At 43.2% G+C, this 17,141-nt stretch overlaps 1 protein-coding gene across 4 annotated transcripts in view; it reads right to left on the bottom strand.

Moving 5' to 3' along the window:
* Positions 1-17,141, bottom strand: part of PDE8B (phosphodiesterase 8B) — a 200,073-nt gene that overhangs the window by 98,984 nt on the left and 83,948 nt on the right. For 2 of the 4 annotated variants that reach the window (XM_012738330.2, XM_012738332.2), the window contains exon 2: positions 1,893-1,952. In XM_012738330.2, coding sequence (XP_012593784.1) covers positions 1,893-1,952 — 60 coding nt within the window. The remainder of the gene's footprint in view (positions 1-1,892; positions 1,953-17,141) is intronic. The other 2 variants (XM_012738331.2, XM_076008134.1) reach the window with 1 other exon arrangement.

Raw genomic sequence — 17,141 nt, 5'->3', positions numbered from 1 at the left:
CTCATTGTCTTGGCATCTTTGTCAAAAATCAAATGCTACTGGTACAATTAGATATTCACATGCAAAAGAATGAAGCTGGATCTTTATCTCATGCCATATATAAAGATTAACCCAAAATGGATCATAGAGCTATATGTAAAAGCTAAAACTGTAAAACTCTTAGAAGAAAACAAAGAAATAAATCTTCATGACCTTAGAGTAGGAATGAATTCTTAGATACGACACCAAATGATGTTGAATGAAGAAAACAAATTTCAGAGTGATGTCCACAGCATGACACCTTTTAATGACAGCTTAAAAACATTCAAAACAAAAGTAAATATTATGAATGGACACACACATATGAAAAGTAAGTATACACATATGTATCACAGTGATTACTTTTAGAGAGAAAAGGAAAGGGGAGGTTAAGGGCTTAAACAGTATCTGCAATCTTTTGTTTCTGCAAAAAACCCTCTGAAACAAATCGGGCGTACTGTTAACATTTGATGGAAGTGGGGTGGGTACACACATGTACCTATATGAACATTTGAAATATTCTATAATTTGACAAATTACACTTTTAAAAGAATGAGGCATCCTTATCATAAGTATTCACTGCCAGTGCAGCATAGGGCAAAAATGAAGGTAAATGAAATTGATCTAAAATTACACTAATCCCAGGAAGTATTCTGGAAATCGCTTTGGGAATAAATCCCTGACATCAACTTCTTTATTTGCCACTGCCTTTATTCAAAATTGGAGTACAAAATACATGCCCTCAAAATGATTACTGGAATTTTCCACTTGTTTGTATTCTATACAAATAGTTGTGGCTTATGTTTATTTATCTCTCTCTCTGCTCCTAAATTTGTTTTCATCTAATTTTCCCAAGCTAAATCTCTTCCTTTTGTTTTTTTCCTTTGCCCAGATTTGCTTTTCCTTTTCCGAGCAACTGTAAAACATTATTTTCTTTTTCCATTTGCTCATAAATCAAATAGTACATTTTCTTGATTGTTTCACTTTCATCTATATGTTGGTTGGTTTACATCTTCTCTGTTCCTTCACTTGTCCTAAGTACAGGACAAACTTCCAGGTGTTAACAAGCTACAGTGTTTACAAGAAGGAGGTTCACTTACTCAGGCCCAACATACAGGTGAGGATATAAAAATTACTTAAAAGGGTACACATTCCCTTTCATACTTGTTTCTCTGAAGGGAGCATGGGAACCTGAAAGGGCTTTGAGGAGGACACAGTTGCTGTCATTATTAGAATGAGGTCAATCCTAGAACCCAGTGGGCTGCTTGGCGTAAGTCACATGGGACATGAAAGGGGAGCCTTTTATCATCTCTTCCCAAGCCACAACAACAGTTATCATTTACTGAGCATCTTCCACTGCCAGGCAGTGTTCTAGGCACGCAATGCTATTTCATTTCACTCCTAATTCCCTGAGAGAGAGGCATTATCATCTCCACTTTGCAGACAGAACACTGGGTCAGAGGCATGAAGCAATATATGCAAGGTCACACAGCTGATTAAAGGTAGAGCCGAGATTCACACCCAGCTGTGACTCATGGCAAAAGCCCAGCCCTTCAGCAACTCCCAGTTTCTTCCCTTTCTGGCTGCAGCAGGATGAGGGGCAGACTAGCTTTTTGGTGGAAGAGCTGTTCTCCCTCACAATCCACCATGCAATCTACCTATTATGTTTTACATTTAAGATAGGACAATGTTTAAGTCTTCAAGAAAACAATTTGAGCCCTCAAGTGTGACATTAATAAAAACAAGCACTTACCCCCACACACAGACAGGAACATATATGCACTTTGTATGCACGTGTGTGTGCATATGGGGCAAGGGTAGCTATCTGCTGTGTGCCCTGAAAATGAAGCTTCTACCGAGTAATGGAGGCGTACCTGAATAGGGTCCTGCGTCAGTCTCATGGGCCCAATGCGTACCTCTGCCGAAGACACCTGCTAAATAAAGGACAGCACGTGAGAAGTGTCAAGTCATAAACTACATAAACTGATAAACCCTTCCTTACACAACATAGTTACATAATTTTGCCCCTTTGCAGACTCTAAATGAAAGCGTACAACTTATTGTCCTGGAAACAGGTCACAAAACATCATGTACAGTACAATCCTGGTTTTATACAACAAAATATATATATTTATATGTATTAGAAATATCTGTAAGGATATATCCCCAAATGCTAACTGGTCAGACTTTAAGGTTTATTTTTCCTTTAAGTGCCTGGATTTTTATAAAAAGCATGCATTGTTTTATGGGAGAAAGCAATTCAATTTAATAATTATTTATTGAGCACCTAGTACGTGCTGGGCACCCTGCTTAGGCTGTTGTTATTCTGAAATTTCAAAAGAGAGTAAAGCTTTCTCTTTAATATAGAAGGTAAAGTATGTCTATGGCTTAGGAGCTGTTCCTGTTATTTGAATCTTATTTTTCTTGTTTCATGTTTTAGTATGAGAAATAAACAGCTTACTCTTACCCATGTTTACCATGAATAAGTTACTCATCTCAGTTATATTTCCTCTAGTAAGCTGAGTTAAAACACCACACCATGACCACAAGACTCTAAACCCTGCCCCACCACTCCACCCTCACAAGTGAGCCCTGGGCTCTTAGGTGTTCGCCAGCCAGCACTGTCCTACTGCCTTGAGCAAGGAGTTAGATGGAAGTGAGCACAGAGTAAATACTTGTCTTCATTTTTAATGACCTTTCTTGGATTTCCAAAAATGACTTTTCTCTAGCCCGATTTGGCCGAAGGCCTTGGCCTCACCTCCACGGATCCAACTGTGCTTTTCTCTAAGAGGCTGCGGTCGTTTGCCACTACTTGGAAGCTTAACCCTGCACCCAACACTGTATTGGCCCCTTGTCAGCCTGAAGGAGCATCATCAGAATTCACAGGACCAGAGACACTGCAGTGACCCAAGGGTCAAAGCATGCTTTATCAAGTTCAGAAAACAAACAAGAAAAGCAGAACTTTCTTTAAATGATACTTTGAAAGACTAAAAATATCCTTCTCCTTTCTTCCCAGTCCCCCATGGTTGGCTCCTAGTGCTCGTGCTGAGTCCTCTCCCAAACACCAACAGTCTTCTGCTCTGTAGGGCTGGTTCTCCCACCCCACCCGGACGTCGCTGTGTAAAGAGACGATGCTGGGTGCTTTGGCCTCTCCCCAAACCAGCCAGCAGAAAACTCCAAGAGCCCTCTAATGACTGCTCATCTGGGGCTGCTGGCCCTTGGCCACGGGTTCTCAGGAGGACAAAGCTTCCTGTCCCCCTCCCCTCGGGCAGGCCGTATACCCAACGATGGGTCTTGCCCGGCAGGCCTAGCATGACGAAAACCAACTCGGGGCCTCGAGTTCCTGAGCCTGAGACAAGTTCCTTCCGTGTTTCCCTGCGGTGTCAGCTAGAAGTAACAGACTCAAGTGTGTGTGTACCTCTCTTATGCTCTTCTTCTCTCTGAGCAGATGAGTGTGCTGCACGGTGCGTGTGCTGATGCCGGCAGCCTACGTGCAGGCCGGGAGCGTCTCCACTGGGAGAGCGACGTCCCCGGCCCTTCTGCGTCACTGGGCTGCCGGCCCCCCGCCCAGCTCCACTCCCATAGCAGTTTGTGTTGTTTGAAACGGACGCCCTTTCTCAAAAGCACTGCACCAGCCAGAACTTTGCTAAAAATAGTGAATGAGTAGAAAGTGAAACTAGTTTGGCATATTAAAATAAATAGATTGATAATCCGGGATATGTTTTCACTCGCCCTGGCATCTCTCGAGTTCACTGCAGCCACCATGCACAGAAGCCCCCTCCAGCGAGGCCCCCGTGAGTGGTTCCTCCAGCAAAACCAGGCTCCTGAAGGCATTGTCCGGTGGTGGAAAACAAATTAATGAGTGAAATAATAAATCCATAAAACTTTAAAACAAATAAAGAGACTCTCTTTGGAAGGCTAAGGAACTGAAGGAAGGACTCCTACAAGAAGGGCACAGGCTGTCCAAAAATAAGGACGATTCTCCCCCAGCCCATATGTCGCCTTTATACTTTTGAAGGTAACCAGTATGCACATGAAGTGGCGATACAGCTAACCTTACACGGAGGGGTAGAGGTGGGGAAGCAGGTGGTGTCCAACCCCACCAGGATAATACCTGAGGACTGTGAACATTCCTTAAGCCCCTTCTGCCCCAGGCAGCGTGCTAGGCTCATCCTCCCCTGTGATCTCTACGGCACACAGGAGAGGCCCTGAGCGGGAGTGCGGGGTTTTAAAAGCGACATTCAAGCAAGAAGATATCATTCTCCTGCCTAAGGACAGGAAAGACCCTACACCTTTCTCCCATAGCCCGACCCAACTCAGCAGGAAGGTGAGCCGTGAGCTGCTGGGAGGAGGGCAGAGCCAGAAGAGGGCTGCAAGGTTGCTGTCGAAGGACCCTCTCCCCACGCACACCTCTCGCATCTCTCCAGGCCCCTTGCCCATCTCTTCCCAGCCCCTACTTCACTGTGCCACCTCCCAGGTGACTTCACTCCTCCTCCACTGCCAGCTTGGGTGCCTCAGTTTACCAGCTCCTCCAGTCATGACCCATGACTGTCTCTCTTGGCTTGCCTTTTCCATCTTGGTCCTTGTTCCAAGTCATCTGACCTTGCTTCTGTGTCCAAAAGAGGTCAACTGTCCCAACAGAACCCTGGAACCCATCCTTGTGGGCTCTGAGGGCTGGCAACAGGCAGTGACCAGCAGAGGAAACCCCGCAGCAGGTATATTCACAGACGGCAGTGTGCAGAGTTCAGTTTCTAACGCAGGAGTCTGATTGCCTGCATTTCACCAATTTATAAAGCAGCAATTACGAACAGAAACAGGAGATCATTTACTGACGTCTGTGTAGCCAAGCCAAGATTCTCTACTTCAAAGGGTGAACTTTGAGCAACTGCAGATGCACAGATCCTCAATTAGTGTATTAGCTCTGATTCCAGGAAGTGACCAAGTTTGCCAGGGAAAGAGAAACAGAAGTGGGGGTGGGGTCACAGGTAACACAGTTTCACTGCCTGAGAAGTGGGGAAGATGAGACCCGAGTGTGAAGAGACACACACATCTCCTAGCCCTTCTAAACACACAGGTTCCCCAATAGCCTAATGAGGAGGGACTGAACTACTGTGTAGTTTTAACTGTACTAACTGTGTCAAATATGTACACACGTGTGTGAATGGTAACACACATATATACATGTAAGCAGGATCAGCAATTCATCTTCAGATGAGCTGGCTCTCTAGGGAAAAAAAAAATAAGAGTACTATTTTGTAGCATTTGCTGATTTCCATGGTGTAAATACCATGGCTGACCTCAAGCTAGTAACATAAGTGACTGACTTTCCAAATAGGAACATATCTTTTCATGTAGAGAGGTCTCTAAGTGTCCAACTTGTTCAGTCTTTGTTGATTTGCAAATGTCTATCACTTGCTTTTGTTTGGTAGCTTAGCTGGATATAGAATTCTGACTGAGAGACATTTCCCTCAGCCTTGGAAGTGAGAGAGAGAGGAGATATAATTTCTGGTGTGGGAGGCAGGGAGATCAAGGAAGGCCTCACGAAGACAGGCAGTTGTGAAGAATAGGAAGATGAACAGACTGGGCTGAGGGAGGAGATTCTAGGCACGTGGAACAGCATGAGCAAAGGCACAGAGGCAGGAAAGCAAAGGGGCTCACGGGGGAGAAAACAAGCACCCAGAGAGGCTGGATGGTAACTGCATGGAAGGGAAGAGTGGATGGGCTGGGGACAGATGCTTCAAGGATCCTGGAAAGGAACTCCCTTCTTTCTGTAAGCACCCATCACCCCCCAGGTGTTTGAGCAGAGAATTAACACAATCAGATCCGTGACTTGAGAAAAACCAAATATTTGGTTTGCCCACTTTCTGAATAAACAAGAACAGAGATTTACCAACAATAAAACAAAACTCCTGCTCCGCGTAGGAACTACAGCAGTGAAAGCAAGTGGGAAAATATATTGCAATGATCGAGAAAAAATGACAAAGGAAAAAAGCACAGCTTGGCTTCACTTCAATGGAGAGGGAACTCTGAGATGCAACCCAGCTGGTGCAGGGCAGGCAGAAGAAAGAGACACACTCATGAGAGAAAGCAAGGTACTTCTGGTTGGTTAATTCACCTGTCAGGGTGCCACATCCTCTAGAGGTGACCGCCACAGCTCTTGGTAGTTTCAGCTTCAGGAATTTTGAGTAACTTGGCATCGAGTTTTAGAGCTTTCCTCAGACAGGAGGGCAGCTGAAAATTTGGGAAGGAAAGTGGCTGACCTGGAAACCCTTCCCCACCGCAGCAGCGTACTCATCCTCCAATGCCTGCTCCCTTCCGGAGATGGTTCAAGCCCAACTTCACCGGGGACAGAACCGGTCAGTCCTCTCTTCAGTCCTCCTTCCATATTCACAGCACTTATTAGTCATTTAAATATCTTGCTCCTTGATAAGATTGTGAGTTTCTTGAGGACACAGGCTCTGTCTTTTTCATCATTTTATCCCCAGTGTTTAGAAAGTGCTCAGTAAATGCTTTGTGGGAATTGAATTAAACTGAAAAGATCAGGCAGATTTTAAGGGACAGAGTCAAGACTGAGAGTTCATTCTTCCTAATAAGCACTGCCTTACACTGTGCTCCAAAATTTGGAGAAGTAATTCTGACCACACTACCTAAAATTGAGAGCATTAATTCTGACTGCACTGCCTACCTTTCTGCTATGGCTTCCGGACTCCATTCTGGTTCTGCAAAATAGGTGATCCAGTACATGCCAATCCCAGCTCATGCCCTGGTAGTCTGTCAACAGGGCTGCCACCAGCACTAAGAAGGAAAAGGGTGTGTGCATGTGTGTGTGTGTACGTACGTGTGTGTGTGTGTACATGTGTATATGTGTCTCGAGGTGGGGGTGGGGTGTTGATAAGTTCCACCTTCCAAAAATAAGTTAAGAGTCTGAATCTTCCCCACATCAATGACTTCCCCTTCAGAATCCCCTTCCTCCCCATCATCTGCGATACTGGGTGTTCCCGCACAGGTAAGTACACACACACAGGCAACATAGGGCAAGCCTGACACCACTGCATGAGAGGGGTCCAAGGTGAAGATTTTTCACTCACAAGAGAGCCAGCTGTGGACACAGGCATAAACATTTTTAAATGCCCTTAATCAACTCTACCTGAGGCCCTGCTGGCATTGACTTTGAAATAGCACTTAATTATCTCAATATGTCCCCCTGTACACCCTCCTTTCTCAGGCCAAGCTTGATTCTTTATTCTTCGGAGCTGTGGGTAAACAAAGGTTGTGTTTGATTTTTGCCTTTTTAGTGGCACTCATCCGTGCTCTGGCATCCAGTCAGAAAGGGACTGGCATTGCAGCCTGCAGGTGACCCCACCGTGAGGCTGGGCCTCCCTGCTCCACACCAGGAACCCCATCCCACCCTGCCCTCCCTCCCTCTCCCTGCCGCTGTGCTTTGCATGCTCAGGAGGCTCTCTTCCTTCTGTCCCTTGCCAGCCACGGGCCCACCGGTGGGCTCTGTCCTCACACCTCGCCGTCTTGGAGCTGGCTGCTCTCCAGCACCTCCTGGCACCTCCGGTGTCCTGGACCCCTGAGGGCCCAAGGGTCCCTCGGGATGGCCCAGGGTCCACCCCTCAGCTTCCTGCTTCCAATCCTCTGGTCTAGAAGTTCTCAATCTGGACTTCATGTTGGAAGTACCTGGGAAACTTGGAATACATCAGTGCCTGGGTGCTACTGCTCACCAAGGGAAGTGGAATCTCTAAGGATGGGACTGAGGCATTAGCATTTCTCAACCTCCTCGGGTGCAGCGGGTGCAGTGCACCCTCACTTGGGTGCAGTGTGTCAGGAACCACTCACTATTCTATTCTCTTTTGAGCAGACATGTCTGTGGTTAATTTCAGTTCCAGTCTCTTCAATAGCCCCTCCCACAGACTCTATTCCATATTCATTGACAAATATCCACAGAGCCCTTATTTTGTGGAAGTCTCCAAAACCCATGACTCAGCTATTGTGCCTGAATCCAGATACCCAGAAAAGTTTGTTTCCAGATATCCATTCCAAAAACAAAAGATTATCACTTAGGCATGAGGAAAATAAAGCCTTTCACATTTGATGAATTATACCCCAAAACAATATCCCTAACATTATAATCAAAACCAATCAAAAATTTATTTTATAATCTATTTTTTTCATTCTACATATAAAGGTGGAAGATTACTTATAGCCACAAGATACCCACAGAGGGTGACATATTTAACTTCTTTGTGTTTTATGCCCTGCTGTTTATAAGATTACATTAATTTGGCAGCATGATGTTTTATCACATAAATATAAACATACAAATATCTATTCATCAAAATACACAACCATAAAATCAAAGATTAATCACTTTTACTTTAAAATTATGGCTTCTCCTCACCAAAAACAAAAGCAAGGAACACTATAATAAAGGAGGAAAAAAGCCTGAGAGATGAAATCTAAAATATAGAAAAACAACAAATATTAACCAGAACACAAAATATTTTAAAAGCATCAACAAAAAGACAACCAAAAATAAAGGTGGGCAAAGATTTGAAAAGAAATTTATAGGAGAGGAAATACAAGTATGAAGAGATGCTTGACCTCATTAGTAACCAAGAAGATAGAAATTTTAAATTACAATGAGACTATCTCACACCCAATCATTTTTATCAACAGGATTGGAGAATTAAGAGTCAAACACCATCTAGCATAGGCGAGAAAGCAGACCCCCAGGAACTCTTACACATTGTTGGTTCAGCTACTTTGAAAAGCAATTTAGGGATTTCTAATAAAGATGAATTGATATATATCCTATAATCCAACCTCCTATGTGAGTGTTTCTCTAAGGTAAAGATGCATTTACAAGAATATTCAGAGCAGCATTGTTTGTGATAACAAAAATTTAGAAATAGCTTAATCCATAATCCATTAACATCTACTACCAGAAAAAATTGATAAATATATTGAGGACTATCCATACAATGGAATATTATACAGCAATAAAATGAATCAAAACTAGAGTTACTCACTCAAAACAGATGGATCTTGCAAACATTGAGTTCAACAACAACCAGACCAAAAAAAAAAAAAAAAAATGCAAGTTTGAGAGGAATACATACCTTAGAATGCCACTTAAAGTTTGAAAGTATTTACAACACGACAGAATATAGCTTAGGAATATACTGTAATACTACAAAGAAAGGCTAGAAAATTCCCAGCTGAGGCAGGTGGTACTGCTGGTATTCAGGGAGGGAAACATCAGAGGCTTCCACTAGATTATTAATCATCTATTTTTTTAAGCAGTGAGTACTGAGTACATAGGTGCTTATTGAATTATACTCTTTTTAATTACAAAATGTTTGTGGGGGTACAAACATTTGGGTTTCATCCATTGCATTTGTACCACCCAAGTCAGAGCTACAAGCGTGCCCCTCCCGATTATACTCTCTATCTTATTGTATATCTTAAATATGTCAAAATAAATTTAAAATATATTTAATTTCATTGAGAAAGTCTGTTTTCTCTGTTTGGGTTAACACTAATTGATCAATAGCCCTTATATAAATCATCTATATATATTAATACCATTTATTTTTCCAATAAAGTCTTTATGTGGTAAAATAAGGTGCTACATTTAAAATGTATTCCTCAGAATACAGATAGAGTTTCTCTGAAACTTGGTAAAATAAAATCCTAGAAAATCGGGCTGGGACTCAGGGGACCTTGCTCAAGATGAGTAACTGCTCTATGCCTCAGTAAGACAAGAGGGGCCACAAATCCCGCACACACATCATCACATGTAACGTGGGTCACGCAATCCCACAAGGGCAGTGTGGGCCCCTTTTTATAGTTCAGGAAGTTAAAGCTGCAGAAAAGTTAAGCAACCTACCCAAGGGGATGGAGCTGAGATTTAAGCCCAGGCCTGCTTAACTGGGAAGGTCATGCTCTTATTTATTTATTGACTTGTATTTCAGTTTGTTCCAGAAGAGTCTTCAGATGGCGTACAAAGAGACTTTAAATTAAGTAACGGTTTTAAAGTGACTTATAAATAAGAAACAATGGGCGTGGGAAAGATGAAGAAAGTAGGGAGGTCAGTATGCACAATGTCACAATGTTTGCCACAAAGCAGGAGCTCTTAGGGACGTGGGTTACCAGGCCAGCAAGGTGGAGTACCAGTGCAAGGAAGGTGGTACCTTCGACCACCCCATGTGCTGCACACAGTGACCGACTTCCCAGCACTGCATCTTATACTGCTCCAGACCCTGTGTCCATGTCCTCTCTTCCACTGCCCACTGTCACTGTTGGGGAAAAGGCTGTTCCTTCTGAAGAAGTCCTACTGCTGCACTCAGAGAGCCTTACTGGGCCAGTGGAAAAGGAGATGCTACATCCCAATGTGCCTGGAAAATCCAGCAGTGAGAAAAGATAAAGAGGCCATCCCCTTGTTAGCTCTGAAGTGGTAATTAAAAAAATAAACACAGAAGCCACGCAGATGCCATCAGATCCAAACACAGAAAACTTGGCTGGTACAGTCTATTGGAGAAGCCATTTTCCTTCCACAAATAGCAGATGAAAGACAGAAATTATTTATATGATATAGTCACATCATCTACAGCTATGAGGAAATAACTCAGCCTCATACTGATTATGCATTAAAATGGAAAGAAAAAGTGGTCTAGAATATAATCTGTGAAATGACAAGAGCCCAGAAGAAGCTGGCACAAGGAGCCTTAAAAAAAAAAAACCAAAAACTAATTGCACTTCAATGGTATGATTATGTCAAAAGGCTTTCCATCATACATACAGTGCAAAGATCAAGGCATTGAGATCTCATAAATGTTAACAATTCGGCCATAGCTGGCTAGGCTGAGTGTGTGTAAACATAGCACTATTCCCAGATTCCAAAGATCAAACCCAGGGTCTGCCTGGGAGAGCACAGGAATTTAGAGGCAATGGCAAAAACGTGACATCCCTCAACTAACTTCCTTCCTTTTCTTAGAGATACTACTGATAACAGACACTGCTGGAGGACTTCAAGCATGTAGAATTGCATTGCATAACAGAGAACAAGCAAAGAAGAGTCTATCACTGATTATTCAGGAGGGAATCATCCAGACTGTGGAAAAACCCAACCATGCACGTCTGATCCTCTTCCGTCTTCCTACATGCTTTCCCTTCTCCTGAACGTTAAATGAAGATGGGAGAGAGTGGGGAGGGATGATATTCAAATCAGTCAATTTTGCTACATGGTCAGCAGTTCTGGTAAATAGATTTGATGGGCAAGAAAACAGAAACCATCTGCTAAAAATGAGTTTTAGAGCTTTCCTGTGGATTTCAATTATCCATGCTGCCTCTGTCCTCAATTTTATCATTGATAAGCTAGAGCTGCCTTAGAGAACCAACAGCTAAATGTCTGCCCTGCTTGGCTCCACGAGACTCTCCCACTTAGGGACCTGTGACCCTGAAGCATCTCCAGAGTTTGAGCCACATCTGGTACTCCATCAAGAATCTGACCACGCTCACTTTCCTGACTCCACTGTGCCAGGCTCGCTCACACCAGGATAAACCATGACCTTCAGTCACCGAGTCTGAAGATTACGTGTGCCTCAGGGGTAATGAAGCCGTGTCCTGCACTGATTCCCATTTAAAAGCTAATCTCATTGAAAGGAATTCCATTTAAAAGTAAGTCACCCGGGTGAAGTCAGCCCCAAGATGCAAATGCCCACTTTTCTGAAAAAGGATTTTACTTACTTGGCAAAAACAATCATTATTTCTAAACAGTTATTGATTTAAAAAAAGCACCAGTCACATTATAAAGACGTAAAACCTGGGTGAAATGCTTTACAATTAAAAGCTCGGCATTTTCAGGAAACTGGCAAACACGCCGGATGCCCGAGACCAGCAGGGCGTCTCCTGGGGAGGTTCCCAAGGTCTCAGAGGCAGCCCCTGACCCTTCCCCTTTAGCTGACACATGTGGAGGACGAGCCCCCCACTGCACCTTGACCTTCTGAGACAAATCACGGCTTACGTCAAAAGCCAATGAGGCAATACCAAGCCAATGAGACAATACCCATAATCTTACTTCTTCCTTTTAAGATTTAGGGAGGAGAGCAAGGGAACAGCATCGGGTGGAAATGGCCTATTTACAAGCAGGTGACCGAGCTCAAGAAAGGCTCATGGCAATCCCACCTCCCTTCTCCCAAAACCCTGGATGGTTAGAAAGGGGCCAAGAATGAGTATGTCCATTTGTAGAGAAGAAAACAGAAAAATCCCAAAGCAAAGAGTTAAGTCAGTCCCCAAAGACCACTTCCTGTTCAACCAAAGTACATTTCTTTTAAAACACAGTTCAAGTTCACAGCCTATCTTGGATCCACAAACATCTTCCTCTTCTGGCTGGAGAACAGGCTGAGTAACACACCCTCGTCTAAGAGAGGAATGAGAGCAAGCATTCCCTTTCACTCTTGTTCTAAAGCTCTGTCCACTTGCTTATTCTGATGAGCCTCAGGTTCTCACTTTCAGTACTTGAGGCATTAAAATGCTGCCAGCACAGAACCTCGGGTGCTGTGTGCCCAATGCCAGGCTCTCTGCTCGCACTCCAGCATCAGGGATCATGGCTTCATGTCTCTTTGATCAGGCAGTGAGAGCAGTCCTGGCCTACTCCACCACATATGTGGGAATCCCTGATCTAAGGAGACTGCCTCCCAAGCTAGTCACTCGAAACTCTCATGCTCCCCCTGCCTCTCCACAATCCTGTAAGCAAGCAGCAACGCAGATTCATGGGCTCCACTCTCCTGGAATCTTGTCAAAAATCATTCCTATTTACAATGGGCCTTGGGGCACTTGTGTAAAAAATCTTTCTATTTTATATCATAGTTTTCACTTTTTAGGAAATATATCTTAGCTTGGGCTGCTATAACAAAATACCATAGACTACAAAGTTTAAACAACATTTATTTCTCACAGTTCTGGAGGCTGAGAAGTCCAAGATCAAGGTGCCAACAGATTTGGTTCCTGGTGAGGGCTCTCTTCCTGCCTCTTAGACAGCTACCTTCTCACTGCCTGCTCAAATGGTCTTTCCTAAAGGTGTGCCCAAGGAGAGAGAGAACTCTCTCTCTTCCTCTTCTTAAAAGGGCACTATTCCACCCTCATGACCTCATCTAACCTTAATTACTTCCAAAAGGCCTCACACACCTCCAAATACCATCACGCTGAGAGTTAGGGCTTCAACATATGAATTTGGGGAAGGCATAAGCATTCATCCATAAAATATATTAATTACAAATATTTTTATTTATGAAGAAATGATAAATGCTTATGACTAACTTTAAGTTAAAAGGCTGCTCTTCCAAAAAAAGAGCTTAAAGGGGTTACTTTGATGAATACAATTGCAGAGTCAGTATTCAACTGAAACCTCACAACATCTCATGAGACATTCAAATCTGTTCTGAATGTAAGACAGTATTATCTCTAAGGCGTAACATTTTCTCTATTACTATAGGATTAAAATATAAAACCATGACCAAGTTTAGATGTTCTGCCTTTCTGAGACTTTGCCACCACATTAAAACTCACTGTCCTCATGACCTAATGGGAGGACTTGAAGAGACGCAATGGTTCAGAAATCGTGATGGGCACAGACGGGCCAGGAGACGTACAAAGCTACAAGTGCATTCTGTTGGAGCATCAGTTTTTATGTCAAGTTTTTACATCAAGAAATAAGTTCAGCAAGTAAGTATAAAGTCATTCAAAATATTTTTATTGAGAAGAGAGGACTGAAGGAGAATGCAAAGTTTGCATGAATTTTAAAGCTAAAGAATGACATTCCACAAAAATCCTATACTTGCAGATTAAACTGCCTGAGGCAGGCATTCACTCTTGCAACCTTCAGTCCTCAAAAGGTTTGAGAAGCACCAGTTTAAAGGAAGAAGACCAACTCCTGAAGCTGAGGACTTGGCATGTCCAATTCAGAGTCTCTGAAGCCACATCATCACACACAAGGATGTGAAATTCCAGGGGTCTCCTGACAGCCAGGTGGCCCAAATCCAGCCCTGGGAATAGTGACTGGTGAGCATATCAGCAGGTCTATGTGGACTTGGTATAGAACCAGTGGGCAACTCCATATATTAGAAAGCTCTGCCTTCAGTTGCACTGAAATCTGCATCTTTGGCAAGTAGAAAAACTTGCCCCAGCCCTTCTAGTGATGCCCACATCCTAAAATTCATCAGTGCTGCCTATCTGTCCTTATTGGTCAAGGTTGCTGCAGTCTGTCACCAGGATGTTAGCATCACCCTCCCATCTCTTTCCAAACCCTACATTTTCAAAAAGAAGAAGAAACTTAGAGGAACAGAGACAATGATGGCTTACCACTGAATCTGCAGCCCTCAGTCTAAGTCCACCTGCAGGAGGAGGATGTGTGAAAACTGAGAAGATGCTTAGTGATTAACGAGTCCCAGTAACAGGATGGCCGGGCCCTCTACTTTTCAGTAATTGCCTAAAAGACAATAATTTCCTTCCTTACGATGGGAATGTGCTAGCATCTGGGGGGTGGGTCCCCCAGGGGGAGATAGCTGTGTTCAAAGTAGCACTGATATTTAGTCTAGTTCTACAAACTTTCACTAAGCTTCTATTATGTGGCAGGTACTGCATTAAAAATGGGCATAAAAAGATAAGACAGTGTTCATGCCTTGAAAGAGCCCATCATCTGGAGATAAAAGTGTGTATGTAGGGGGAGTGGCATGAACATGAAGCAATCAGTTGAATAATGGGAGGTGAGAGAGAAGCCAAAGGTACCTAGAGGGTACTATGGGAACTCAGGCAAGATGCATTTAGCTCCATCTGGGATTCAGGCAAACTCAGAAAATCACACTGGAGATCAATGTTGAAGGATGAGTGAGAATGAGCCAAGTGAAGACCAGTAGGAGCATAGGCAGATAGAACAGCACAAGGAACGGCAAAGAACAGAGTTCACATGGACAACCACAAGCAATGCACAGGGCACAATGCATGGAGGAAGGGGCCAGGTCATAGACGGTGGCTTTAGTAGGTGGACAAAGGTGTAACACTGTTGGATTGTATTAATGGTTAGTTAGTTGGATCACTCTGGCCAAGTGTGGAGGGACTAAGGGAGAATCAGAGATCAGAAAGGAGTTGCTGCAATCATCTGAGTGGTTCTCAAAGTGTGCTCCCTAGGAACCAGTAGCACCAGCATCACCTGGAACTTATTAGAATAGAAACTCGGACCCTACCCCAGATCTACCAAACCAGGAACTCTGCGGGTGGGACCAGCAATGTGTGCATGGACTGGCCCTCCAGATGACTGTAGTGCTCACTAAAGTTTCAGAACCACTGGTGTAGATAAAAGATGGTGAGTGCCTGCACTAGAAGCAGTAGTGGAGGATGCTGTGGTTTGTATTTCCCTTCCAAAACTCACATTGAAATTTATTGCCAATGTGACTATATTAAGAGGTGATTAATACTGTTATGTAAGTTAGTTATTGCGAGTGTGGGCTCCTGATAAAAGGATGAGTTCAGTCCCATTTCCTTGCTCCATCTCACACTCTCAACATGCCTTTCCTTCTTCCTCCATGGGATGATGCATCATGAAGACCCTCACCAGAGGCTGGTGCCATGATCTTGGATTTCCCAGCCTCTAGAACTGTAAGCCAAATAAATTTCTATTCTTTATAAATTACCCCATCTTTGATATTCTATTATAGTAGCAAAAAATGGACTAATACAGGGGTATAGAAAGAAGGGGATGAATTTGAGGTAGATACAGGTCATAAAATCAACTGAGACATGTGGGCAAGGGAGGAGAAAGACAGGGAAGTCCAAAAATCCTGGCTTGAATGATTTGGCAGGTTATCAGGAATACAGGAGGTAAAGTAGGCTTATGGGGATGTTGAGTTAACTCTGAATATGCTGAATTTGAGATGCCTCTAGGCCATCTAAGAGGCAAAGTCAGGCTGTGAGATATATGAATACAAGGCTCAGGGAGAATGACTCCAGTATACAGGAGAGGCAGGTAAAACATTGTCATCATTCAAAGAAGACCAAAGACAGTGCTCAGGAGAACACTAGTATCAGAGGGTTGGGGAGAGGCAAAAAAAGTCCACAAAAGAGCTGGAAGAAAGAAAAAGAGAAGAAAAGGGGTAGCAAGCTAATTCTTCCAGAACCTCAGGTATAGGACATACCTAAGTAGGTTTTGTTCCTTAGCGTATCTATTTACATAACTAACCACAATCAATACGAGTCAATATATGAGCATCTCGAGTGATGCCAAAATGGCATTTTGATAAAATTCAGCACTCATTTAAAAATCCCTTTACAGGTAGTCTCCCCAACATCCATTCTCTCCTTTCTTGTCCCAGGAGTCACTGAATTCTGTTTGGGGATCTGTGTGGTTCTAAAGAAGATGTGAATATGACTAAGCATTTAATTTCTCTAGCTACAGCAATTGGTTAGGAATAGTCATGTGACTTGGGCTGGTCCAATCAAAATTTATCTCAGGATTTTGCTACCAATGCTGAGAAAAAGCTATTATACTTTTTTTTTTAAAGAAATATTCTCAATGCTTGTCAAAAAGAAACATGTAGCCAGGTTGTTACTCATAACATCTTGACACCATGTGAGAATGGAAGCAATACCATGGAAAACAGAATGGAGAAATGGAAAGTAACCAGATCCTTTGTAATACCACGGAGTTACCAAAGCAAGTAAATATGGCCCAAAGCAATATCTATCTACCTCTGGACTTTTCAGTTATGTGGAGCCAATAAACTGCCTATATTATTAAAGAACCCCAGTGGAAACAAATGACTTCCTTTTTGTTAACATTAGAAAGAAATCTGATAATATATATCCTTTGGGTGGAGAATAGGCCACACAAGCCATAACTGCACTGGTGTATGGCTTCCCAAAAGGAGAGAGATGAAACGATCACAATCCAAATGACTGGAGTCAAGGCCAATACCTGTGCAAGGAGAAATGATATTCCAACCGAGGCATAACAGAACCACTTTTCACAGCTGTCTTTGGGTCAAGAACGCTTATGGAATTCCAGGAAAGCCAGGTCTCTGAACAGAGAGTTAATGCACCCCAAGGCCTCACATGCCAACCAC

This window comes from Microcebus murinus, chromosome 11 (genome assembly GCF_040939455.1).
Source record: "Microcebus murinus isolate Inina chromosome 11, M.murinus_Inina_mat1.0, whole genome shotgun sequence".
Classification (NCBI taxonomy): domain Eukaryota; kingdom Metazoa; phylum Chordata; class Mammalia; order Primates; family Cheirogaleidae; genus Microcebus; species Microcebus murinus.
This window is presented reverse-complemented; position numbering and strand designations above follow the sequence as displayed.